This window comes from Crocodylus siamensis, chromosome 1, assembly GCF_052110815.1.
Source record: "Crocodylus siamensis isolate JL-2025a chromosome 1, ASM5211081v1, whole genome shotgun sequence".
In the NCBI taxonomy this organism is placed as follows: domain Eukaryota; kingdom Metazoa; phylum Chordata; order Crocodylia; family Crocodylidae; genus Crocodylus; species Crocodylus siamensis.
The window spans coordinates 163651019-163677440 of NC_143395.1; the positions used below are offsets into that span (position 1 = coordinate 163651019).

Below are 26422 nucleotides of genomic sequence, written 5' to 3' on the forward strand. Positions count from 1 at the left end.
TCAAGTGCCACATGGATCCCCTTCCCCTGCACAATGTGTTGCTCTACTTTCTTTTCTGTCTTGTCACTGCATTCCCTGCTCCCTTCCTGATCTGTTGTGTGCCACAACACAGGGGCTGCCTGTGCCATCTGCAGCACATGTACTATGTGTTGGCCACCTCTGTTTTAGGAAATATTGCACAGCACTAACATCAGAATTATGTGGGTCAGAAACCTGAAAAAGTAAGGAATCACACCATGTCGTTCAAAGCTTTGTGTATACACACACACACATATATTTGTAGTAAATACATACAAATGTTTACAGTTAAAACTACTCCAGTATATAACAATATACTCCTCTACCACCTGCCAGGGTCACGTTTTGTTGCCCTGACAAACCCAAATCTTATTTCATCTTTAGAGGAGTACAGAGCATGTAGACATCTAGTACCACTTCATCGGATTTTAGATCATGCTTCCAGGTCTGCAACAGGTCCTGCCCTCCTGAGCCACTTGCACTCCAAGCAATCCTATTTTGCCTGGAAAAAAGCACAGAATTCTCCCAAATTCAGGAAAGAGGAGAGGACCCCAACTACCTTCTTGTTAGGGCACTTGCCCAGGGAATGGTAGATACAGATTATAGTACTGTCACCCCACCTCTTCCCAGGTTTAACCCACCTCTTCCACTTCCCAGAACAGAGCCCTAACAACCAGGCCATGGGCTAGGTAGGGCTGAGAGCACCCTCCAAGCTCTCTGTTGAAGCCGGTCTACTAAGCAGGCAGGAGAGGAAGATGTGCAGGACCAAATAAACAAGCCAGAGCAAGTACTGCTCTGTGGCTCAGAGCAAAATCAGAACTGCTCTGATTTCTTGCCTCTGCTGCTGCCCTCATTAGTGTTTATCCAAAGACTAATGTAAACTTGGTAAATGGATACAGGTAGAAGACCTAAAATCTGTTTAGATAGCACTAAGTTTCACTAAAGCACTTCCTTTTAGACAGCTAAGCAGGATTTAGGTGCCTAAGAGGTGAAGTAAGATTTGGGCCACATAATCTACTCATATATTGCCTTAGTTATATTCATTAGGAATATTTCAAACAACTGCTCAGAAGCCAGATCCTCAGCTAAAGCAGCAAAGGAACAACCACCTCACAAAAGCTGTTTCAATTTGCACCAGAGGATCTATCCACAGGTTCCTTCACATATCAAATTAGTTTCATAGCAGTAAGTCTGTTCAGCCAAGTAGGTTTGTCCACTTACATAGAAAGGTTTGACACCCACCTTATACCACACAAGAGGAGGAAAGTTAGAAGTGATTACACATTTCAGGGGAGAAGGGGGAAGAAATTTTACTGAAGATATTTAATTCACCCCCAACAAAAAGCCTTTGCTCCACAAGGAACAGACCCATTATTTTTAATATTCTGAGATATTTTAGTAAGAATTAGACCAACCTACTGCAGCATTTTCAAGCCAAACATTGCAGTAGTGAGAAACAAAAGGTAAAAACGACTAGACAAAGCAGAAATTATCCGAGGTACATAAAATCCCTACAGACAACTGTCGTTAAGTATTATTAAATCGATTCAAACAGTTTAAAAAGTATCTGTTTAAATATCAAAGCAGGTTTAAGTGTATTGAAAAACCCACCATTTTAAAAATACATATTCTATGCATCATCTAAAAAAATATTTTCAGACTGCAGTTTTGCTTCCTTCAATTAGTATCACATTTGTTCACAGAAGTCTTACACAAGGTTATGTTTTGAAACACTGAGACTGATCAACTGTCAAAGAAAAAAGCCAACCCCCCACATAGATTGTTTATGTACTTGAATCAAGCTTAAAAAAAATCATTAAAGTTGTATTTCTTAGAAATGGGTGTTTGTAAAACAAAACAAAACAAAACCCCAGAATATTTTTTAAATGGACGGAGGGGAGGGATAAGAGTAATTAATATTCTGAACAGGAAGACTGACTCCGCCTTGCACTGTTAGCTGGCAGCAATGTCAGCAGTTTTTATGGGGTCATTTTAGCCATGTAAATATTACCAGCATTGACCATGTCTTATTTAGAATAAGGTGTAGCATATTAAAATGTGAACCTCTTTATCTTGATACAAACTGTAACAATGTATTTCCAAAATACTCACTCTTGCATTAAATATTTATACAACAAATCTACAATTTATAATAAAAAGTTTTTAAACAGCAGTACCAAAAAAAAAAAAATCTGCAGAGAAGTCAAACCTAGGTTAGTGTAAAAGAATCTTTTTTATAAAGGGGATGCAAAATCCTCCCTACAGTGATTATAACACGCACAGGAATAAGCCCAGAGAAGTGCACAAAAAGTTACAATTCAATCGTTCATTTGGAGTTGTGCAAAGTTTCTAACCTTTTTGGTAATCTGAGGTTTGTAATATCAAACAGGGAAGTGCTAGGAAAAGAAAGGGAAAAAGCTACACTAGAGGTGTCAACCATTTGGTCCACAGGCTGGATCCAGCCTGGAGAGCTGTCATCTGGTCTGCAAATTCAGGTGCAGGGCCTATTGCCAAAATCTGGGATAGAGTGTTGTTGGGGACATATTTTGGTGGGGATGGTGGCAAGGAGAAGGAACGGAGAGGGGAGGGATGGGTCAGCTATGTTAATGGTCATTCTACTGTTAGGGTGTTAATGCTGTTAATGCTCCTTGAGGCTGCTCACCCTACTGTTACCGTGCTGCCACAGATGGGTCCAGATCTGGCCCCTGAGGAACCCTGCAGACTGGATTTGGTCTAAGTAAGTTAGACACCTCTGACCTTCTGGCTGGACCAGAAAAGGGTTTCAGAGCCTCTCAGAGCTCAGGCATTGGAGGCTAACACCTTCAGACACAAAGGTTCTGTATTCAGACTCCACAGGCATTTATACACATGCTCCGAGAGGGGCAGGAGGTAAGCACACTTTAATTAGAGCAGCTCCAAGAACTGCTCTAATTAAAGCACACAGAGTGTTGTGTATCAGTGCCCCCATGCTGAAGAATGGCAGCAGAGGTGCTTTAACTAAACCTTATTTACCGAGCTTTAGTTAAAGCGCCCACACCACCATTTTTCAGCATGGGGATATGCTGATATACATGATATACTGGAGTCTGCTGGAGCATGGCAATTACTAGGCTCCAGCAGACTTGACTGAGTCTACTCTGACACTGTAATTACAATGCAACAAATCAGCCCCACTGCACGTTTAGGCACCCCACATTGCCAACAGCCCACCCAGGGGTATCTCATTGAAAAAGACAGGACTGCATTTTCCATGTCCCACCAAGATAACAACATACACTGTTTTAAGCAAAGGACATCCCAATTTCAGTGGGACTTTTCCCTGCAGAGGGCATGGAGGATTGGGCCCAATAGGTTCAGAACATCCTGCTGGAATAACAACAGTCTCCCCATCATCTAACACTCATAAACTAGCTACAATACACTATTCTCCTGTATCTACATTGGGGACTGAACTTTTCTAATCATGTCTGTGACATTTTCAACTACTGTTTAAACAGTGCTTTGAAAAACTGTGATGTGCTAAGTGTCATAGTGTACAATTAAACCTTCATTGCAACTCCAGGACAAAGTGCCAATGTGTCTCAGTCCCAACATGCACACAACAAAGTTCTTCATCCATCTGTTGGCCTGTACAGGCTTTCTTCAATATGTACCACAGGTGATGGTGATAGGCACAGCTGCTGCTCAGACACCAACCTCAAGGGTGAGGTTTCCAAAGGACCCTATTGGAGCTAGGTACACAACTCATCAAAAGTTGGGAACCCAACTCCCTTCAGCTCCTTTGGAGAATCTTAGCCCTTGACACAACTGCATATCATATCATTGCTTTAAAAGTTCTCTTAAAAATATATGGCACTCAGTGTCAAATTATACAACTTAATCCAGTGGAAATGCCATATTTCCAAGGCAAGACTGCAGAATGCATTCTCCAGCTCCCATTCCTTCTTCTAAATATACAACTGGTGAGAAGCAAGGGTGTCCATGAAAGGTCGTACAAGGTTGTCTGTTGAGAAGTAGAATACCAAGCCAAAGGTGATGGAGATGGGAAGAGCAGGTAATGCCTTCTTGAACACAGCCAGCAATAGAAGAGTCAAACATAAACCCTGCCAGAAAGACAGGAACAGAAAACTAAGAAAGGTATATAGTAAGAAGCTTAAAAATATGTTTGCCATAGACACTACACAATATGTGGATGATAAACTACGTTCTGCATAGAAACTGAATCTTGCCTGAGTTAGTGACATCACATCTTGATCTTTCCCCAACCCTGTTTACACATAAGTTGGCAACACGTTTTCCTCAGCAGTGTAGATCACAGGCATTCTCAGAGGAAAAACAATGCAAATGTAGAAATAACACCAAAATAATCTGGATAAGCAAATTATTTCAAATCCTGGTTCTACACCTTTACATAGCAGTTACTGATTTGTTAGACAGAAATCATGCTGAGCTACAGACATAAGAAGCTTGACTTCCTATGCAGGTTTTAGCACATACTAACATATATTTTAACATTTTTCCAGTCTTCCAGGTCTTTGAGTCGGGGGAACAGGGGGAAGAGAGAAGGATGGGGAGGGGGAGGGGATACAACTCCAAATATACTTGTTTCCCTCTGATAAATTTGCTTATTGTAGCGCAGTGGTCACCAACCAGTCAACATCGATTGACCGCTAACACTCAATCTTAGTAGATTGACACAGTAGATGCTGGGGTGCCAAAAAGTGATCTTCATCATAAAAAGGATGGAGACCACTGTTGTAGGGTAAACACTATTTATGGAGGTCTAGAAGGACAAGACCTCAATTTTTATTGGACACTGACCAGAGATGAAGTGGAAGCTCTTGCAGATTTTGAGAAGATGTCACCTGAATATACACCCAGTCACACTGTCACCTGAATTTCTCTCTTCAAAACAGATCATCATCAGCGAGAAAAACCTAACATTCCATTAACATTCATTTTCAAGAGCACTCAAAAGTAAACATAAGATGATGAGTTGTTTTCTTTTCCAAGAAAAACCAAGACAGCAGGGATGGCAACATTTTGAGCAGAATATTTCAGAAGTCTTGAGGGGTAAGTTTCTGAGTATAGCATCTCCACTGATTTGAAATCTAGGGAGAAAATGGTATGGTAGAAGAGAAAACCTATCATGGCAACAGACTTGCCAAACCATAAAGAGAAAAAAATCAAAGAAATCTAGAAGAAAGTGAAGGAAGCTCCAAGTTAATAACATGTGGCTGCAGTGCTCATTTGATGTCCTCCTAATACAGTGTGGCAAAAATATCCCCCAAATATCCATTATTAATATAGTGAATTGGAAATAGTTCATCTCCCAATGGCTTTACAAGTATCTGCTTCAATTAACTTTGGTAAATAAAATAACCAAATCATAATACAGTTTTCTGATGTAACTGCAAACTTAATCTGGAAAAAATATCAAAATAAATCACTGCTTTAAAATGTATAGTACGTACCTTCTAAAAATAAAGCCTCTCTCTATCTCTGACTTGTGAGTAATATGTATTAAGGTTATATCAAACAACAAGCATGCACTTTTTGCAGAAAATAATTATTAAATCGAGGCTCTCTGACCATTGATTTAAATCAAATCTACCCTGAGGGGTGGCAAACAGTTGTTTTTTTGGGGGTTGTTTTTCTGGCAACTGTCAATCCTTCCGGATCATGGTGCATCTGTGAGAAGTCACCCAGACTTTTGATGCATATTCCTAGGCAGGAGTTTTTGGAGGAGTGGGGGCTGCTCAGATGGTGGCCAACATGTGGCACATGTACCACAAGTGTGTTTGTGTGGCATGTGTCAGATTGGAGCAGAGAGAGGGAGCACAGTGGCACACAGAGAGGAAGCAGAGCAGCAGATCAGGCAGGTAGGATAGGGTAAAGAGCATAAAGCAGAACAGCAAATTGGGCAAGAGAAGGGGATTGGGGTGGCACACCTGCCAAAAAGCCTGCCCCCCACTGCAATAGAGTGTAAGGCTGAGAAGAAGTCACTTTCAGCCAGGTCAGTGACAGCACTTCTTTCCCTCCAGCCAACTCCTGCAACCCAGGAGATTCTTCTCACTTCTCACACTCTTTCCAGATGCAAGGATTTGCTCATAGCCAGGGTGGGCTATGCTGCCTGCCTGGAGGTGGGTGTACACCTACGTCCAGTAACAAACTGGGCTGCAGACCTAAGTGGAGCTGTTTGCAGCCTCTTTGCCACCTGCTGCAAGCAGCCTGGGCTCTGTGGTGGGCATGTGTACCTCAAAGCAGATGGTGGGGAAGGGGCCAGGGTTGCACAGCCACAGCAAGGATTAGGCCCTCCTCCCAGCTTTCCCACTGTTTGCCCCTTCCTGTCAACATCTTACAAGTCAAGGTTGTGGGTGTTTTTGGCACTCTGCCCAAAAATGCTGCTGACCCCTGGGATAGACAAACTTCTGGGCTGGGAAAGCCACAGAACAGCAAACACATACATCTAGCAGATGGAGCCAGAACAAATGGAATACCGCTGGAAAAAGAGAGTGGCATATATAATCTCATGAGCAGGCATGGGAGAGGGTTTGCAACAGGGGACAATATTGCAATGGACCCAGAGAATGGATTATCTTATCTAATAGGTCTCTACTTTCATAAATGGAAGTGCCTGAAGATAGGCACACATACACCGTTTCAGTTAAAAAGCAGAGTGCTTAACTAGGACTACTTCTTATCCAAGGACCTTGAAGTGTTTTACGAAGTGAGGTCAGTATCATTACTCTTCCCTATATGTAAAAAAGGGGAACTGAGATACAAGATGCACTATAACTAGCTGCATCTTTCACTCAGTAAACTGTTGGCAAGCAAGCAGATCAGTTGTAAGTGGAGTATCTGGTGGTGATCTTGAAACAGATCAAGCAGTGAGCCTGTAAGGGCCCAAAGCAAGACTCTTCGGTGCAAATACCCAATATTTCAAAGAGCCAAGCATCTTGCAGCTCCCTTAAAATCCAGTCTTACAAATCGCAACATTCCTTGAGTGGATGAAGAATGTTTCATAGAAGTTACTAGTCTCTGTTATTTCTAATGCTTCCACTCCCAGCCCTAGAACAAACCAGTCTTTTTCCTGTTAAAGAAATCCCACCAGTTTTAGATTACCTTGATCAGCTGCCAACATATCCAGCAGTGTAACACCAAAGAGAAAATAATATGGAACTTTTACAGTTTTTACTTACTATGAGGATGGCTACAAAACAGGCCAGTGTTGTGTTCCAGTCTCCACTAGCAGTGGCAGCTGCTTTCCCTACAAGCACACTGTAAAATATGAAGTCTCCAAGGCCCAGCTTCACACCTCCTATTGAAAGCAAAAAAAACCTATGTCAGTTCCCTTGCTTTTACATCTATTGCTTTGTCCTCCTCTAGTGAAATTGGGTCATAGTTTCTATTCTTGACCAACACAGCCCAAGCCACCATTCTGACTACACTAAAGATCCACGTGGCACAGTTATCTGGGTTCTCTTCTGCTTAGATTAAGGACAATAAAGAAGAAAATATTTTAATAAATAGCCCTTTGTAAATGCTTAAAAACCCAGGACACTGTCACTTTTAAAACCACCTAGAACAAACTGAAAGATACAGAGGTTCAATTTCAGGTAAGATTTTTTTTGCAAGTCTCTTCCTCCTCTCTGTCCAACTAACAGCCAGCTCCATGGTTACAGTTGTTGAGTCAAAGCATGTGATGTCCAAATGTCAAACTTTTCCAAGCTCACCAGGCACCATTAGACACTAAATATTTATCCATTTTTAGAACAACCTTTAACTTCTTTTTGTGTCAACTTAACTGTTCTGGATTAGACAGAGACAGTTAAAACATAAATAAGGTGCAAACCTTAATGCAGAAGGGTTGTATCATGATAAAGGTGCTAATATTAGTATAGCTTATATCTAGAGATGTAGTAACATTTAAATGCATTATATCTGTATCCACACTAAGGGAGTTCCATGGATTAAAAACAACTTGGTTCACCTGTTTCTAAACTGAGTGGTTTGGAGATGCTGGGATGAAAGCCATCCATAGAAGAGATCCATCATTTAAGAACACCCCAGTTGTTCACCAGCTGATAGATCTACTCAGGGAGGAGTGCTACTGAACTTGAGGAAAAGTAAAATAATCTGCTTCATGCCATGTAGGATGGGAAGCAGTTTAAAAAGCTATTGTTGATGCACATTTGCCTTACTTTCCTCCTCCTCCAGCTCCTCTAATGAAGAAGCAGTTGGATGGGATGGAGCAGGATTCCTGGTGTCAGAAATTTCAGAGTCCGAGTGCGACGGGCTTTCATGATTCTCTCTCATATCTTCAGCTATGTCCCCACAAAAAATGAAACAAGAACACACGCACACAAAATTAAGGAAGTTACATTAATAGCTTGTTTTAAAAGCACAAGTGGCAAATTGTATGATGTTGCTTCCCCACAAAAGAGCAAAGGATGAGGAGGCAAAGAGCAGTGTTCAGTAGGACTGACTTAAATATGGATTCTCAGTGGCTTTGAGAAGTGTGCCTGGATTGTTATTTGAAACAACAGAGTGACAGTCATGCCAAAAAGGCCTATGGCGACACTCTAGGATTACAAAGGCCACACCAAAGCTTGTACAGAGATAAAATGCTGTCACTGTTGGGATGATGCTTAATCTGGCATCCAGAGAAGTCTAAAGGAATATTTTCATCAACTTTGACACTGTGGATCAGCCAGGCAAGCATGCTGCCATCTGCACAGGCTGAACTGTCGCATTAAAAGTAAACACAGTGAATTTAGTTTGCAACAGGCCACAGTGTTCTTTCCCTAGGGTGATTCTAACTTTGTTTTTTAGCTACTTTTGAATTAGTTATATAACGTTACAAGTAAACCAAATGAACTGTTATTTACATAAGACAAACTCCTCTTTTTAGTTCAGAACTCAGGTTTTTGCGTTTTGCCTGGGGTACACGTCATTTTCTATGCAGCTTATTTTGCTTTTAAAACACCCAGCAAACCACTTTCTGAAGTAAAATGGCCTGACAAAGCCAAGATGAGAGCTGCTCTGCATGTGATGCATCATCTTAAGTGGTAGTTCCCATTTTTCATGGAACAACAAGAGCTTCCAGAGATCTGTCTGGCAATTTCTAGTAGATGTGCTACTGTCACACAAGCAACCGGGCAGACTAACCAAATAAGAACTGATACACAGAGCTGCCACTTAGGAACTGGAGATGGGCGACCAAGCAGTTTGCTTCTAATCTATGCCCTGTGCCAAAGCAAGATTGCTCTTTGTCATCTGTTAGCCTATGGACCAATTTAGTTTATTCTCAACATTATGAAACCTTGAAGTAATATTATTACTAAAGTATCTCCATTTAATAGAGAGGTACCATTGGTTTCCAAAATGCAAAAGGGTCAGATTTTTTTTTGAAGTTGGAGAAAACTCATTTACAGGGAGCCTCCCTATTCCTAAGAATGCAATATCAGAAATCAAGTTTATTAATTCATTTTTAAAACTGTAGTTTTGCTTCAGTTTACAGCTTGAGCAAACTCTAATTATCCAGTCCCAATTGTACAAAGATCTAAAAGGCCTGCCCATTCCCTGAGCTACTTGCAAAATTTGTTTTAATTGCATTTAAAAAAACGTTAGACAATACTTTTTATACAGTCTTATTATGAGCGACCCCTATGGCACTCTGCTAATCTTAGCTGACAAATCAGGTGAAGGACTGAGAAAGTTAGCAAAGCGCTACTGCAGATCTATCTAGCATGCAACAAAAACATAATTAAGGAGCTCATATTTGATTTGCCACAAGTTTGCTATTTGTAACATACATACACACATATCTCATTTTCATGAAACAGTCTATCTGAAAAGAACAAACCTGAATCCCATGTCTGCTGACTCAACTCCCTTGATGCTGTATCTGGCTTTGCCATTCCTACTGTCCACATCACAGCAGCTGTACGGAAGAGAAACAACATGTTCAGATAATCAAATAAGGCGGGGTGCCATGACGCAGACAATTACATGCAAACACAGAATTAACGTGAGCATCAGAATATACTTGTACAAATGGAAAAATTAAGGTTGCTTAGACAACCTTAATATTCTTTTTCTATAGGTTGTGTTTTGAGTATTACTGCAATAGGCTGAAGCACATCCCAAAATATATTCACTGAGGTCCACACCACATTTTAAATGTTACTTAAAGTGATAACACTGGTAAATCAGTTAGGACACCTGGTCCCGAGGAAATTTAAACTAAAGTTTGTGAGCCCTATTGTAATTAGAGTCAGACTGCCAGTTAACTAGTTAGCCAACTCCTTTGTACATGTCAATTTAGATACCCAGCATGCATTCAATACAGGACCCAAACATTAGTGAAGTATTAAGAGCAAGGAGCTAAGGAAATTCATGGTGATTAGCACAGTGTGGACACAAGTTCCAAGTACGACCTTAGAACATCAGCACTCAAATCTAGAAAAGCATACTCACAAGAATAGATCAATGCAGGAAATATTGGCTCATTTCTTTCCTGGGCAGTTTCTACTAGCATTCTTAATGGCCCCTTGGGACACAGCACAGCCATCAGATCTGTGATGATAAAATGGGTCAGTCAGTCTGATTTCCAAACACATGCTATTATGTATTTTCTGAATCCTTAATCTTTCTCTCACAGGCTGTTGTTCCCCTCAAAGTGGCATCTAAGGATATTTTCTGAATGATTTCCCTGGTGACAATTTTACATGCCATCTTGCAGCTAGTGTCTGCTTGAATATGCTGTTTACTGAAATACAGTGAACCGTGGTTCAATGTCACAGTAAGGTTTTCCAGTGTACCAGCTAATGCTACGAAGTACCTACTGAGACAACCTTATTAATTTCCTTAAAAACAAGACCATATAATGTTACATAGGTATAGTATCAGATTAGAAAGAAAGTGCAAGTATTTTTTTTATCTCTGTTCTATTATTTACAGGTACACACCTTCTTATTCTGCATTCTATGCACATCATTGTTTTTGGTTTTTGTACATTTCCTTCCTGTGCAAGTCAGAGCTCTAAATCATATGACTGCTTTGTTCCTCTAGTTCTTCATGTACATCCCAGTCTTAACTTATGCCAGGATCTGAGATTTCCTGATAACAAGCAAATTAGTTTTACCTTATCACAAAGTTATCAATGATAAAGCCCAACTGCCCACAGTGGTTACCCATCACACCTAGTCACTGCCAACATTAGTAGCTAAGTATGTTCAATAAAGTAAAGAAATTAAGCAGGACTAATTAAGGAAAGACCATGCAAGAGTCACAAAAAGGCTTACCATAAATGGAGATGGCTCCTAGAATGACCCATGCTGACCACTCGGGTAAGTACTTAATAAAAACTAATGCCATCAGAGCACTGATCATAATGAGATAGGCCTGCTGGAGCTGGAGGGGGCCTTTCCAATGGATGCAAATCATCCCAACTGCTCCAAAATTCCAGATGACAAAGAAAAGAGTGGGGTAATCCATAGCCACGTTGTATGTCTTAAACACTTCGCTGCAGGATAAAAACAAAGATTTAGACTGGGCAACAAGCTGGCAGTAAGACATTTTAATAGTGCTTAGCAACTGAGTAGACCTCCAGCTTTCCTAAGAGCAAATAAAATCATTCTTACTTCAAACACAAACTGACTGACCCAGGAAGAATACTGACAGAGCAGCAAGAATTACACAAAATAAGTCCCTCCATTCTTGGTGTCAGACTCCTCAGCAGTGTCACAGCTGACCACGGTCTTGTTTATGGACTGCAGCAACCAGCTGGAAGGAGCCACAGTGCCACAAATACATTGACAAGCAGGAAACATCATCTCTGCTTCCCATCTCCACCATGACAGATTACAGTAAGTGGGCAACTGATTGCTACTTCCAACTCTCCACATTTTTATGGGAACAGAATGGACCTCATCTAAAACATAAAAGTGAAGAGCTCCCTTAATGGTAAAGGATCAGATTCCTCACTGATGGGAGGAAGATTTCAAGACCAAGCTGAAAAAATTAGGGTTTAGCAATGTGTACAGGATTAAGGAAGAAAGAAGAATTGTCTTGTCCAAGATATTAAAAAAACACCCTCCCCAACATTTATAACTAACATACATTAGATATTAGACTTGCTTCAGCACTGAAAAAAGACACAATTTTGCTCTAAAATGCTCTCTCTAAAATTTTCAAGTTGAGGCCTTTGTCCATCAGAAAAGTTTCCTTACATCTAGTTCTCAGATGCCACTACTGCATCATTTTGTGAACTTCTCAATATCCAATCAGCAAACTCCAGTGAAGGCATTCCTTCCAAACAGGGACCTTTTGGAGAAGGGGAAGTCAGAACCTCAGCAATTTACATTAACAACTGGGATACTTGTTTTGATTTAGGTAGTAAGTGAACATTTGGGAGGAAAAAAACCCAGCAAGGATAATGGATCCAATATGCCTAATTCATTTACTAAAAACTGAGACTTACTTCAACAGTATTACATACCATACCAGAAAATGGAGCATAATATATTTTTGGAAGACTTCACTGTCTTTAAAAGAAGATCTCACTATAATAATGTCTAAGTCATTGCTGGGAGATGAGGTGGGGAATGTTTTCTTGGTATAAATTAGTTTTAGCATATACAAAAAAAATTTCAAGGACTATTTGTTTAGTAAGTTACAAGAAGAGCTTGTGCTTACCCAAGATAGATGTAGGTGAAGAGGAACAATAGCATCAGAGACGAAAGAATCAGCCAGCCATGGATAAACTAGTCAATGGAGACACAAGATAGTAGTTGAAGGGGCTGGCTTTTCCCCTGCATTGCAGTGTTGTGTATACCAGTATTGTTAGGAACCTCCACAGCCTTCTGTCCTTTGACAGTATTCCCCTCTGGACCTTCTCTGCAGCCTTACACATGCCTGCATTCTTGAAAGCAAGATAAGGTGGTCCCCGGAGGCTACCTAGTAATCGCCTCCTCCCTCCCCAAATATCTTGCATCCTGCTGTACTGGCAATAGATCCAGAAGGGAGCAAGAGAGGAAGCCGTTTGGTTTCATCCTCTCCACTACATTAAAACCTTTCTCTCCAGTTACAAGAGGGCTGTTTTTTGCTATTATCCTGCTCAATTGCTCTATTGCTTTCATTAACTGAACACTTCCTCCTTGGCTTTCACAGCCCACACATCTCAGACTGCTCTACTGTCCCTGTACCTTAGTCAGTTCCCCTGAAGCCACCACAGCTTCTTAGGGTCCCACAGAGTTCTGCCTTTGATCCCACCGTGTTTAAGTGGTTAGACATACTAGCTTCCAGTCCAGCTGCTAGTATTTCCAAAGTTATATCTAGCCCCAGCTTCTACCCTCCCCTCTTTTCAGATATGTAATCTCACATACACACCACATGCTGTAGCACTTGTAGTTTATAGAGGATTCACAGACATTAATTCATTTTAATAACAAGCTTGTGAGGTAGGCAGCTGAAAGCATCATCCCCACTTGGCAAGGAGATGAAGAAGCTTGCCCAAGGCTAGATAGCAAGTCTAGGTCAGTTCCAGAATTAGAAGTCAGGAGTGCCTGACTTCCAGCCTGGTGCTGGCACCCCCCAGACAATGCTGGTTACCACATCTTGGCACGTATTCCTGTATAGCCTATGAGAACTGGATTTGCCTTTCCCCCCAAACTGTTCTCCTCTCCCCGCCTCAACTCTGTTCTTAGCCATGAAGACTAGAATAATTTTGCTTCTCAAAAATCTGGTCCCAGCTCTCTGAAGAGAGGAAAAACTGAGCAGGTAGTGCATTATACTGAGGCATCTGCACTGGCTAATACAAATCACTCAGAACTGGGTAGAAACCCTGAAATCTCTCTCAAAGCTGTAAGACTCAAGTCAAAATGGAAATTATGGCACAAAGTAGCAGACCATTACCTTATAAGAAAGAGCATGGTTGTGTGTCATAAAACACCCTCCCCCAATTTTTTTTATGAAATTAGATTCAAATCAACCTTAAGCCTAGGCAGAACATTCAAATAGCTCTATTACTGCAATTCTTTACATCTTTCCTGTGTTACTTTGCAGACTGACCACACTTCAGAATGAGCTATAAGAAAGGGAGATAAAGAAAATGTGGTCTCTGTTCAGTCTAGAACTTTATGCAACAGCTATTTGAGTTTCATTTTGTAGTACAGGGTATTGCACAAGAACAGAGAAGAGCTAAGGCTAGATGCATTCAGTTTTACACCAGCTGAAAAGCTAACTATGAACTTCCCAACAGTTAAAGACAACCTACCCACACACACACCACAAACAACAAATCAATCACAGTAAAACTTGGAAGTTATTTGTTAAAGAGATGACAAACTAGTCCTGTACTGGACTTTGGTACTATAACTTCTGAAAGTGGCTCCTCTAGACAGAGAAGAGCTAATGCAATGCTTGTACTTCCCCACAGCAAACCAACTCTACAAGAACTAGCTTGCAGCAAACAGCTAAACCACTGCAGGCTTTGCCTAGCATAAATACTTTACCTTGTAACAACGATATTTATATAGTATAACTAGGAAAACTGTCATTACAACAATGACACTGATCATTATGAGGGTGTTCAGCACAGAGTTCAGGAGACGCTGGCCCACAGAAGGTGTGTCTTCACTGAAGGGGGTATATATCCTGCAGGGTAAAGCATAAGTAATGTAAGAGATGTATAGTAAGCAGTGAAACATGATACACCATGTTAATACACTGCCACCCAGATACATTTTGTCTTTTAGCAAGCATGTCATGATGACTAACACAGCTAACTACATCTCTCTACCCTTGCTCTAAGCAAATGGATCAAAGACTTAAATGTCTTTAAGACTTTTAGTTTCACTTCAAGCCACTGTTCATTTTTGCTGCCTGTCTGAGGATCCTTCCAGTTCTTTATCTTTCTACGATATGGTTAAAGCTTTACCACTGATTTATATTTTCCTCCATTTGGTACAGGGCATCTCTCCTGATTTTGAGGCATTGTAGCATTTTGTTTCTTTTGGTTACATAGTACATACTAGATTCATGAAAAGACAACTTTGTTTTACTGATCTGCAACTGCTGGTGTCATGTGATACACTACGCTCTCTGAAGTTGTATTGTGTTTAGTATCAGCACTGTTAAGTTCAGTGTGGTTTTACATTATGCTTCATGCATTTGCATGTGTAATTCTTCACTAGATGTTGCAGCTTCACACATCCAATTTTTGGCAGCTTCTTTCTAAAGGAATTCAGATAATTGAGAATATACTACAGTCAAAGAAACCATTAGTCCCTGCCCTCTGGCCATTTTAATTGCCCCCCATGTTTGTCTTCTAGCCCTAGAAATGTCCTCATTAATAGCTACTGTCTTGGTCAGGGTGGACCAGAAGGAACAATCAAGAAAGTCACCAAAAAACAAAAGTCTTTACCCATTTACCTAAAAGGACACATAACTTTTCAATTGTAGCCATCCCATGGCTCAAAGGACTGGGTATCCAACCCTTATTCCTTAGTGGGGAGCAACTTTACTATGATTCTGGCCATATCAAAGGTTGAATTCTTTTTCAACACTATCCATACGATGGCCTAATAACAGTGCCCTTTTCTACACTGATTCAGCAGACCTTGGATTTTTCATTTCGGGATGGTATGCACCCCACTTAACTCACAGTGTGCTGCCAAATTAAGAATAAGCTATGCATCCAGTTAAAGTAACAACTTCAGCAAAGGGTACTGCTTCTCTGAACAACTGGAGCATGGATGCAATCTGCAGAACTGACTGGAGAAGTGGCACCCTTTGAAACAGAAGTGCAAGCCAGTAACCAGAATACCTCTTTAGTCCCATGAAGTTATTTGCTGTGACTCCCCCACCCAAACAAGTTTAAAATCCCTTACTTTTGTCAGGCAGGGTAAGGAACCTAACCTCACAAAGTATCCAGTTTCTGCTGCGCAACACATGCACATTCAAATTCTCTCATCTGGATTTAGCATATTTAGTCTAATCCAAAAAGAGCAAGGGGTGCCTACAGACGTGCTCGTTCACATTCTAATTAAAACATGTCAGAGCAGACTTGATTAATCTGATCTGCATTCGAATTACAATGCTCCAGCATCACCTTACTGGTCGCATATACTAAGCCCCCATGCATTTCAAAATGGCTGCAGGGGCACTCAATCTAAAGCTCATTCAATGACTTTTAGATAAAGTGCCCCTGCAGCCATTCTGAAATGTGTAGGGGCTTAATACATGTGACGGTGAGCCATTTTAATTAGAGCAGCTGTCTGGGAACTGCTATAATCAAAATCCACCCCCCCCACACACACACACACCCCTGAGCACATATAGCACGTATAGGCAGCCAATATGTTCTTTGCTCATCTGAAGACAAATTTTAACAGAGCAGATAAAGGCTCTCCCAACCCACTACAAAAGTTCTCCGTGTACAAAAACAGCTACTCTAGGAACATGTTTGTAATGCCAGAGATCACACTTAGAGAGAAACCTACTTACAGCTGCCCATTTTTCTCTGTGTAGAAGCGCACTGACTTTATGGTGGCAACAACAACAATCATACAAAGTGTGACAGGCACAAAAAGCATGATCACATGTTTGGCTCCATATTTCAGAGTCAGTTCTTCCTCTTCATTGTCCAACCGAACATCTCGCACCAGAAGTTCTGTGTCAGAATTTCCATGTGCAACATCATTAGAGTTACCACTGCTACCAGTGTACCTCTTCTGTTAAAAAAAACATGTATGAGACCCTCTTTATTTGCTGTGAAAAAAAATCCCTTGCTAGTTAACAATTCATAACAATACAGAACAGCATCCTATATTAGAACACCAGAAAAACTTAGGGTGAAATAAACATGTAGGCTACATGACTAAATAATATCATTACCATCACAACCAGATGGGCCCTGAACTGCACAAGGTGTTTTTAAAATCTCAAGTGCATTGCAAACACTTCAAGCATTGGTGTGTGATGTGCAATGTTTCTGCGGGGGGGGTTGGGGGAAGCTTCTGAAACTGTAACAGAAGGAAAATTTTCACTTGAATGGTCTTATGATGCCCAGCTGTTTGAATGTGCTCTCTCAGCAATTCTGTGCTTGCATCACACAGATACTTCATGACTACCTCAACAAGACTCCATCTCTTATTTAGCCAGTACTGAGAAAGATAGCTATTTTAACTTTCATAGTTTCAGAGTTTCTAGGGTCAGAAGGGACCTGAGTAGATCATCTAGTCCGACCCCCTGCCATGGCAGGAAATAATACTGGGGTCAAACGACCCCAGCAAGGTGTTCATCCAACCTCCTCTGGAAAACCCCCACGGTAGGAGCCTGCACCACTTCGCTTGGAAGTTGGTTCCAGATCCTAGCCGTCTTGACCGTAAAGTAGCGCCTCCTGATATCTAACCTAAACCTGCGCTCTGCCAGCTTGTGACCGTTATTCCTGGTCACTCCTGGTGCTGCTCAGGGGAATAGTGACTCCCCCAATGCCTGCTGATCCCCCCTGACTAGTTTATAACAGGCCACGAGATCGCCCCTCAGCCTTCTCTTTTGGAGGCTGAACCAGCCTTCTCTTTTGGACAGCATTAAAGGATCTCTCCCAGGGAAGTCACATGCAGAGCTAAAATATACAGTTCTAGCAACTGGCAGGAAGTGGAAGGGGTGTGCAGTGAAATTAAAAGCCACATATACAAGAAAAGATGCCAATTATGCTATTGTTATACCATATATTTCTTAAACAGCTACACCTCCAGAGCAAGAACTAACTGACCCCTGCATGCAACACACTGGAAGGCCTTCAGTGATCCATCCAGCAGAGCAGCAATAGCATCATGCCACATCTCCTCATTTTTTTAGAAGTGCAGTCCTACCCTGTGTGTCTGTGTTTCCACTACTTCTGGTGCTTGCAGGCCATCCTGGTAGGAGGGCACAGGAGGACTCTCAGCTGACATCAGGGAGGTTCTCTCATTGCAGGGCTCTTCTTCACTGTCAGAGCTGTTCATGAAAGTTATCATCTTCAGACTCCCCTGAAGGCTTAGGAGTGCCACAATAAAGACTTGCTAGAGCCTTAAGCACAGGGAGAGGAAATGGAGAGAAAACATTAACATTACAATGCAAACAGACAGGACTGGAGACCTCCACATGACATGCCTTTGCAGTGGGAATGCTACAGCAGGGGTTCATCTCTTATTGCAAGAGGATAAATTAGCACAGTGTACCCTGCACAGTGCTGTAGCGTGCTTGATTAAATGTGGTATATTTTAAGTGGAAGGGAGAGGAAGTGAAATTCAATGCAAAAACAGCAACCAGGTGAGAATTCTTTTTTAAAGCTATAGCCTGCAGGGCTGTTGCATCCATGCTTTCTCTGCCTCCTCCCCCAGTGCTTTGGCTGGTGTAGAGGGATGTTCTCTGGGGTTTCAAAAGTAGTTCATTTTCCAGGGCCCAATCAATTTTTCCACTTCTGCTGAATGCCAACCACAAGGTGACAGCCTGTCTGCCGGAGAGCAGTTCCCATAGCACAGACCAATGAACAGCAGCCAGATGGTGCTAAATGACTAGTTACCTGAAACTTGGGCTAAATGCAATCTAGTAACCTAGAGGTCATCTGAATTTCATAGGAAGTTCCCCATCACCCAATAAAAAAGGTAAGGCAGTGCCTTTTCTTGAGAGCTAAGCTCTGTCTCTCTCACTTATGCTGGCCAGTATTTTGGCAGCTATGTTATTCTATAGAGGAAAAAACAAACCATTTGGAAACAACAGATTTTGCTGGCCTAATTTCCACACTGCTAGCTGTGCAAAATGGACAGTAATATGCTGAAGAAAAAAAATAGACGACTCCCCTTCCCTCCTCTCTCCTCCCCTACCACACCATGTTCACTACAAAACCTAGGTGCCCTGACAAATGCCAGGTGGCCACGGCTGCAATGCCATGGCTCCAGTCACCTCTAGGATCCAATTTATTTCACTCTACTGCCTTCCACTTTTAATATCAAACAACTTGTCCATAACAGTGGGTTTGTAACAGCTCAATCCAGGAGAATCCATTTTAGTGTTTTATTGTTCAGTTTAGAGAGGCTGTTTGAGCTGGTTCAAGGAAGTTACTTACATCTGGTTTTCAGGCAATTCCCAGGAAATACAAGCCAGACCCCTCATACTTTGGAAGATTTGAACCACTTCATTAGAAAGCTGCAAAACGTATACACCATCACCAGAACATCTATAGAGCACTGAATCCAGGCACTGCGACAGAGAAACCCAATATGCCTCAAGAAGTAGAGACTGTCCTCCTCTTACCCCTAAAGTAGAAGCATACAGAAGCTAATCAGCTTGGCCAAGGTTACAGGATAAGTCCAGGCTAGTGCACTCATGACCCAACCAGGAGGCCAATTTCAGACATGGGAGTCTAGAAGTTAGCCAGGACATTTCTCTCTTTTTAACGTGTGGAGTAAGAAAAGAGAAATCAGGAGACTCCCTTTCCACCACAACTCCTCTGATCTTCACTAATTTTAGACCTCCTTCTCAAACACAGAGTTTTACAAACAGAGCCCAATATAGTTAGATAAGAGACTTCAAGAGAGGCACCCCACCACTTTCTCTTCGAAGCTCATATAATTTTATCTCCATCTCAGTGACACATGCAGCAACATCCAGGAAAGTTAGAACTGACACAAATGGTCAGTGTTAGATTGCCTGCTTTCCAACATCAGTGTACCTTTTCTGGCCCAAGTTCTAGGGAGCATACATCCACTTCTGTTCACACCCATATTGCAAGTGCAGATTCCTTGCCTATGGGGGTTTATCAGGTGAGCTTATCGGGGGTCACATATTTTGAAAGTATAAGGACATTGTGAAATGTAAGAGTTATTAGTCATCAAAGGGAAAGTCAGGTTTGTGTTGTATGTGCAGAGTGAGATAACAACTAGTGTGTATTTTCACTAGCCAAACTGGGCTTCATGTAGAAGCTAAATATTTAACAACAGCAGCAGCAACAGCAACCTTCTCCAAACAACATTCCAGTTGCAATAATCATAAAGATGGAAGGAAATTTCTTATTTTAAGAGAGATGTTTAAAAACTGTTAGAAGACACTGTTGTAGCAAAACCCTCATGTTTTTGGGTTTTTTTTAAAAATTTATTTAAGCATACATTCCCTCCCCTTCCCCAACCATTTCGGACTTTCTCTCTGCCCTCTCTATCATAAGTGACTGCAAGCAGTACTAGGTAAGCTAAGTTCTTGTATATTTTATTGTAATAAGCCCCCTTTTTATATATTGCAAATAGTGTTCTGTTATATATTGATTTTTACTGTTTTATATTGTATTCCTGTCATTTATGCATTGATTTTTATTGTTTCATATTAATATTGTATGGTTTAGGCCTGTGTCTGTTAAATGATGTCAAGTATTCATTCCCACCTTGTTCCCATCTTGTCCCCATGCCCTGTTGTGTAAGTATGTTGCAATTCTGTAACCTCTCCCAAGGAAATTGGTTTTCCCTGAATGCCTGAGGCAAAAGAGTGAATGGATGAGTAAAACACAATGATAGCAGGACCCCCTACTAAATCACCCCAGCCATTCCACCCTTCACATTCAAGATACAAAAGATGAGGGAAACTACCCTTGTGCCAAGGCTGCACATGCTCAGTATGAACACCTGGAACAGGGCTGACCTTGCCTGGACACAGGCACTCCCCATAGGAGATCAGAGGTAGTCTGCCCCATAAAAAGGGGTAGTGAAGACTGACTCCTTGGAATGCCATCTTCACCTGGACCAGACCTGCTCCATGTCACACTGCCTATCAACCCAGAGGCCCTGCCAGCAACCCCACTCTGGACAACACCTGCTGGAGAAAGCCACCTACTGGCCATCGAGGACCCCCTCCAGCCTGGATAGGTAGCTATCACCCCCACCCTCTCTTTGAACAAGAACTTGGACCCTGTTTCTCTTCCCTACCTGGACTTCAACCCTTCCACAGAGTCTCTTTCTCCTGCTGCCATTGTGTGAGTGTGTGTGGGAACCAAGCTGTACAGTACAGTGTTCATTTAATAAAACTGTTATTTGGAACCGAGTTGGGTTTTGCTTTACTACAGGTCTGGTCCTGCTCCAATCTCTGCTCCTTGCCCCTCTAACTTCTGTCTCATTTCTCCCTCTCCTGCTTCTGGCTCACCACCACCTCCAACACCTGGCCCATGCTTCTGTGGCTCCAGCCGTCCTGAGCTCCTCTCTGACTGCAAACTGCTGTTTCTTTGCTTTTGCCCTATCTCCACTGCCTTTTCCCCTGATCTCTCCCGCTTGCTCTTCAGTTACCCATGCTTGGGGTGCTTGGTATCACAGGCACCAACACACACTGTCACCTGAGTCCGTGTTTAACCTGTGTGTATATGGGTATGTATGTGTATTGTGTATGATTTCATGCCATTATCATTAGAGCGTGTATGTGCTTGAATTGGCAATAGGTATGCATGTGCCCAGGCTGGTAATTTTTGGATGTGTATGTGCCTGAGTTGGTAGTGTGTGTGTGCGTGCCTGGTGGGGTGTATGAACCTGGAGAGAGAGAGAGTGTGTGTGTGTGTGTGTGTGTGCACGCCTAACTGATGTTTGTGTGTGTATGTGCAATTGTACACCATGACCTCCTGTCTAACAGCGTGATATTGAGATCCTGAGCACTGGCCTGACCCCACAAGGCAATACTGTCTTCTACACAGAGAACTAAGAGAAACACCATGGAGAAATACAACAGTTATTCTGTTCAGGCTAATACACTCAAACATTATTTCACCAATGCACCTTCCCTCATTTATGATGTACTGGTTTGGTAGGACATGGGATGGAGCATTCTTAATATAACATAGTATTGAGGGACACAGCGAAGAGCCTTAGTAGCAGTCATCCTTTCAGTAAATGCTGCACCTAGATGCAACAGCAGGAAGTTCCCATTTCCCTTTTCTTCTTGTCATTATGAGAATTAACCTTTGACCTGCAAGTTGGTAAGTAGTCTCAAAATGGAGACTAAAAAGAATATTCATTGCCCTTTCCCACAGGCACCGACATTCAGCTTCTCTATGCCACTATTTCTTTCAGCTGATTGTGATGGCCTGGAGCAAAGTTTTTACAATTTCATGTCTAGAAGTCTGACAGTGACTGCAGTGAAACATCACTTCTAAGTAAGTTTGGCCCCCTCCCCCATAAGTCTGTTGGAGCCAACCTGATGACTCTCATTTAACTGCTGAGCACAGCCAATGCTTGGGGCTGAACAAAGCAGAAGACAAGGCCCCTGTTGCATTCCAAATGGAAAGCCAACACAACAGATCACAAGGCATCATGTGTCCATGAAGAAAGCACTGTAAAGTGATGCAAGCTATTTCTTTCTATACCATTTTGATTGCTGGGTTAGTGGGAATGGGCCTCTTGAAAAGAGTGGTGTTTAAGGAGTTATATTAACCCCAAGAGGACTAAACCAGCAAGCATCTAGCAACAGGACCCAAAGAAAGAGTCTTCCAAGTCATTTATTTCAGTCCAATCTATCAAATGTCAGTGCATGTAAACAAGGTATTTTTCTCATCTGGCTTTGGAAGAAGGAAGGACTTTACTGTTTTCAGGAGAGGAAAACAGTAAAGAAAGTGAGAAGGGCTGAGAGAAACATGTTTCCTTTATAGTCTCACTAATAGAAGATTTTAGAGTGAAAAATGCAGGCTCTGCCTGCATTTCCAAATCAAGACTACATGCAGTTAGTGAGGAAGACAGACCATAGGCACCATGCATGGTAAGTCACAAAAGGACATAAATCTACCTTTTTGAATGTAAAATCATTAGAAGTCTCCAGAGTTCTTAACTTTCTTTTTTCATAAATTAAGAGGCTGATTATAATCTTGAATGGCAAAAATAAAATTGGGCAATAGCTCTGGGGTCTGACTTATTACTAGCAAGCAAGAGCTGAGAAGGAAACAGCTGTTTTGGCATTAACTGTCCTGTTTTTTCAGGATTCAGGCTATTAGCTGTCAGGAATCAATGAGAAATAAGCAAATATATCTGAGAATAGGGAAAGAAGTATGTTGTGTAATAGGCCATACTGGCTGTGAGTTTAAAAAAAAAAAAAAAAGAAATCAACTCAACAAACCCACAAGTAACACAACTCCACTGACTTTCATGGGCTATAGAAATTGTCACTGAAGATTTCCCTGCTGCATTTTCATCTTACTAGAAACATTTTTTCTCTCTTGGGCTCATACCCCTGGACTGTAGATGGCTATAGCTCTTCCTTCCAGGACAAATAAACAAACTGAACACTGGACTTCAGATTTTATCCACTGCAAAATGAAACATGATAGCAGTACAACTACTGCAACATAATGGCTGGTCTCACTTGGCAGGAAACTTATTACTCAACTTGTAAGTTTTAAGAAAGACCTGCTTCTGGGTGCCACTCTCATTGGTGGTCTATAGGTGAGAGGACCTGTTTTTTTTTGTTGCCTTTAGATCAGCTATTTCCATTTCTGTCCTACAGGCAACCCACACAGGAAAGCAAGTAATGTGCTGTACATATCTTTTGCTCTCCCTGTCAACTTCAGTTTGAACTCTTGCTTTTCTGAGGCTATGGGCAGCATGGACAAGTCTCTTGGGCAGTGGGTCAGGAATGAGGGGCACTGGGTTGGGACTGGCCATAGAGGTTTACAAACAGGTCCTCGTACAAAGAAGGTTGAGAACCACTGGTTTAGACAATATAGGAGGCAAGGACAAATCTGTGTGATGTCATGCCTCCCGGCTGACCACTCACATGAGTGATCATGATGAGAAGCTGCTCACAGTAAATTGTGAATGATATAGGCCTGCAGCCCTGTTGCCTCCACCTGAAGGAGATGTTATTGTCAGCTCTGACTTTGCAGATCTGTGACTCCTTCTTTCTTAGTTCTTGTCTAGACTTAGCAGGAACAGCTAGACTAGTAGAGTTTAAACTAGTTTCCTAAACAGAATAAACTATCCTGGTAAAACGATTACTTTTCCGGTACACCTGAAATTACATTAAGGTCCCTCCTTGCCTAGAAAGTGTCAGGAGTGAGAAGACATCACCAACCCCTCTCTCTAGATGACAGGGTTAGGTCAGCAAAACTAATGTGCCAGGCCTAATTATGGGGGAGTGAAATAGTTAATAATATGTACATTTAAATGGTCATCACTGGGCTTCTGAGACAGCATATCCTGGAGATGACAACAGCGTAGCTTGTACCTCACAGCCATTGCTGCTGGTTTCTGACATTCTGAGATGTCCCTGCTTCAGTAACACCCCTGCTTCTATCACAGACTTGTCTTTGAAACTAAGTAAACTGCAAGACGTGTGGCAGTTACCCATGTCAGTCCAAAGTCAAGTAGAAGGCCAAGTCAATTTGCACCTTACAGATTAACCAAAGTCAATGAGCACTGGTTACTGCTCAGAACCAAGGGACAGGAGATCACAGAATCATAGAAAATGAGAGCTGGAAGGGATCTCAGGAGGTCATCTAGATCATGCCAGCCAAGGCTTTGTCAAGCCAGGCCTAAAAACTTCCAAGGATGGAGCTTCCACCACCTCTCTGGGTAACCTGTTCCAGTGTTTCTCCACCCTCCTAGTGAGAGCTTTTCCTAATATCCAACTTAAACCTCCCTTGCTGCAGCTTGAGACCATTGCTCCTTGTTCTGTCATCTGTCACTACTGAGAACAGTCTAGCTCCATCCTCTTTGTAACCACCTTTGCGTAGTTAAAGGCTGCTATTAAATTCCTTTTCAATCTTCTCTTCTTCAGACTTAATATGAAGAGAAGCTGAGGGAACTGGGCTTAAGTATGTCCCCCAGCCCCTTCACCATTTTTGCTGCCCTCCGCTGGACTCTCTCCAACTTGTCCACATCCTTTCTGTAGTGGGGGGGGGGGGGGCCAAAACTGAACTCAGTACTCCAGATGTGGCCTCACCATGGCCAAATAGAGATCTGGACTTGTCATGGCTCTGCCTTGAGATGTATCACCAAGTCACTCAATACCCATCTCTCCTTTTCCCACTTTACAGGGAAGGGGAAATTAGTAACTTGGCTACGGGAAAGCTCGGAGGGGCTCAAAAGAACAGTGTCGGACTCCGGAAGAGAATAATCCAAGGTCTGCAAAGCGGGCAGCTTTCCCTCTGTCCCAGAAAGCTCCCATAGGTGGCAGCAAGGAAGAGGGTGCTCACCAAAGGGCCACCACCAGCCACTCACACCTCTGCCTTGGGGCAAAAGAATCATCCCTGTTTGTGCTCGCCTGGGCACCTGCTAATTACTCCCCCTTTTCCCCGCCCCAGTCTGATCCCATAAGCCTGATCCCATTCCCTGGTCGCGTCCCAAGCGCAGGCGCAGCCTCGAGACCCGGGCAGGAAACCGAGGTAGGAAATTGACGGCGGGCGGAGCGAGTCTCGGGCGTGTGGCCCTGGCCCCCTGCAGGGCACGAGCAGCGCTGCGACCCCCGGGCCGGCTCGGCCGGCCCCTCCCCCAGCCACGCGCGGCGCGACCTGTGTTTACCTGTCCCTTGTCAAGCCCCGAAGCCCTCTGCACTCCTATTGGCTCCACCGCGTTCTCTTCGCGAACGCCGGGCTGGGAGCGGCGCGAGCGCCGATAGGCCGGAACCGCTGCCGCTCAGCGCGTATCCTCGCTCCGCCCCCCCCCCCAAGTTCCGCGGCTCCTCCAATCGGAACGAGAGGTGGCCGGGGGAAGAGCCACCCAATGGGAGCAGGCAGTGGATGGAATGGGTTCCTTCCCTGCCCCTTTGCCCACGTGCTGCTGTCAAGGGCGCGTGCTGAGTGAGACAGCCCCGGATGGCAGGAGCACCGCTTACCCTGCGCGGCTCACTGGTAATGTCGGTGTGGGGGGATGCAGCGGGGGCCGCAGCTGCCCTCTCCCGTCCATTGCAGGAGCTGCAAGAGGGGTCCTGTGTAGGGAGCCCTTCCAGGCCCTCCTGCAACACCGGTTCTCAACATTTTTTTGCGCCAGGGCGCATTTGTAAACATTGATGGCCAACACACACCCACACACACACTGTCACCTGAGTCAGTGTTTAACCTGTGTGTATGTATGTATATTGTGTATGATTTCATGTCGTTATCATTAGAGCGTGTATGTGCTTGACCCAGTGCCCTTCGCTCCCAACCCACTGCCCCCCTCCCCGCAGTGTGGAGCAGGGGGTGAGTGTGTGGGACTTGGGGGGGTGGGGGAGCAGGTAACCCCTTGCAGGCTGGAACTTGGTGGGCTTTGGTCCACATTCTAGAATGGCATATCAATAGTCCTGTGCCACACCATACAGAGCGGATGCTGAAAGGGTGACTGAACTGGGTATGACCAGGGTTTTTTCCCCACTGTTCCTCTCACTTTGAAATGCTGATCACGGTTAATGATAGCTT

The 26422-nt window shown here is 42.8% G+C and overlaps 1 protein-coding gene across 2 annotated transcripts; it reads right to left on the minus strand.

The window, feature by feature from the left end:
- Positions 1-249: 249 nt before the first annotated feature.
- On the minus strand, positions 250-25679 carry PSEN2 (presenilin 2). Of its 2 annotated transcripts, none has more exons than XM_090047528.1 (11): positions 25548-25679; positions 17901-18096; positions 16531-16757; positions 14538-14679; positions 12721-12788; positions 11328-11548; positions 10501-10599; positions 9887-9964; positions 8223-8345; positions 7221-7339; positions 250-4121 (listed from the first exon to the last, which is right to left on the minus strand). In XM_090047528.1, exons 2-11 carry the CDS (start codon positions 18042-18044, stop codon positions 3966-3968), a joined length of 1377 nt encoding a protein of 458 aa, XP_089903654.1. In that variant the 5' UTR covers positions 18045-18096; positions 25548-25679; the 3' UTR covers positions 250-3965. The 2 variants fall into 2 exon arrangements, with proteins under 2 accessions (XP_089903654.1, XP_089903664.1); XM_090047538.1 differs by lacking the exon at positions 25548-25679 and adding an exon at positions 19136-19300.
- Positions 25680-26422: the final 743 nt, after the last annotated feature.